The sequence below is a fragment of the Sinocyclocheilus grahami genome, unplaced genomic scaffold (assembly GCF_001515645.1).
Source record: "Sinocyclocheilus grahami isolate Dianchi unplaced genomic scaffold, SAMN03320097.WGS_v1.1 scaffold3500.1, whole genome shotgun sequence".
Lineage (NCBI taxonomy): Eukaryota > Metazoa > Chordata > Actinopteri > Cypriniformes > Cyprinidae > Sinocyclocheilus > Sinocyclocheilus grahami.
In genome coordinates this window covers 3,147-4,196 of record NW_015508619.1, presented here as the reverse complement: position 1 = coordinate 4,196, position 1,050 = coordinate 3,147, and the positions used below count along the sequence as shown (strand labels likewise).

Genomic DNA, 1,050 nt, shown 5'->3' with positions numbered 1-1,050 from the left:
GTATCGACCGAAATTAAGAAATATATCGTGATATAAATTTAGGCCGTATCGTCCAGCCCTAATATGTACTTTTGACGTGTTGTGTCGCGGCGCTCGCGTCAGGTGTAGAGAGGGTGTTATAGCTCGGGATCTGTGAATGATCATAATTTGTGTATATTCCTGAGGTTATCCTGATGGAAATATAAATATAAAGAAGCCTTAAACGCCGATAATCTTTTGGACACATGGTGTTTCATCCACACAAACAGCACTTCAGCTCAATTTGAACAAAGGGCCACGTTTCTTTCAGAGGAGCAAGTCATGATTAGTTATAGTGAGACTTGTACTTTTTGGGGCCACTGTATTTAATGTGGTTTAATAATCATTGGAATTAATGTTGTGTTTCATCTGCAAGAACACCAGTAATAAATACAGAGTCATATTACATTCTGGAGTTAGGCTGTTTGTTCAGAGGCTTAGCAAGATAACTGGGACACTCATTAATTCTCATTACTACAATGCAAAAACATTACCCAAACCCTAACAACAACAAAACATTAATGTCATGCAGATTAAAATACACAGACTGCATCACAGTAATGAGAAATCATCATTGAGATTCATAAATGAGATGTCACCTACCTTATTGTTTGTTAATTCTGCGCTGTAGTCCACGATGAGTTCCGCACCGCTGCAGTGGAGGGGCCGTTCCATGGCGTGGACCTTGAGGACTGTGGCTACAACGTCCCTCAGACCGACGAGTCCACATTAATGACCATCGCCTACATTATGGCGGGCATCTGTGCACTATTTATGCTGCCTCTGTGCCTCATGGTCTGTCAGTGGCGCTTCACGCGCTGCCTTCATCCGCTGGGCGCTGGAGATTTCTCTGATGACTTATCCCTCCTAAAGTGAGCCATATCTAAACGCAGAATGATTTCAGTGCTTGTAAAACCGGCCGTCCTCGAGGGTCTCAAAGAAGGGGAATTGATGATATTGATGAGACTTCAGTGATTATAACTATATATGTTATAATATTGCATATGCACACACACACACACACACACACAC

The 1,050-nt window shown here is 42.1% G+C and overlaps 1 protein-coding gene across 1 annotated transcript in view; it reads left to right on the top strand.

Moving 5' to 3' along the window:
- Window positions 1–1,041, top strand: part of LOC107576322 (beta-secretase 1-like) — a 3,442-nt gene extending 2,401 nt beyond the window's left edge. The window contains exon 2 of the mRNA XM_016262519.1: window positions 650–1,041. Within this exon, the coding sequence (XP_016118005.1) occupies window positions 650–894 (245 nt within the window). The 3' untranslated portion in view covers window positions 895–1,041. The remainder of the gene's footprint in view (window positions 1–649) is intronic.
- Window positions 1,042–1,050: the final 9 nt, after the last annotated feature.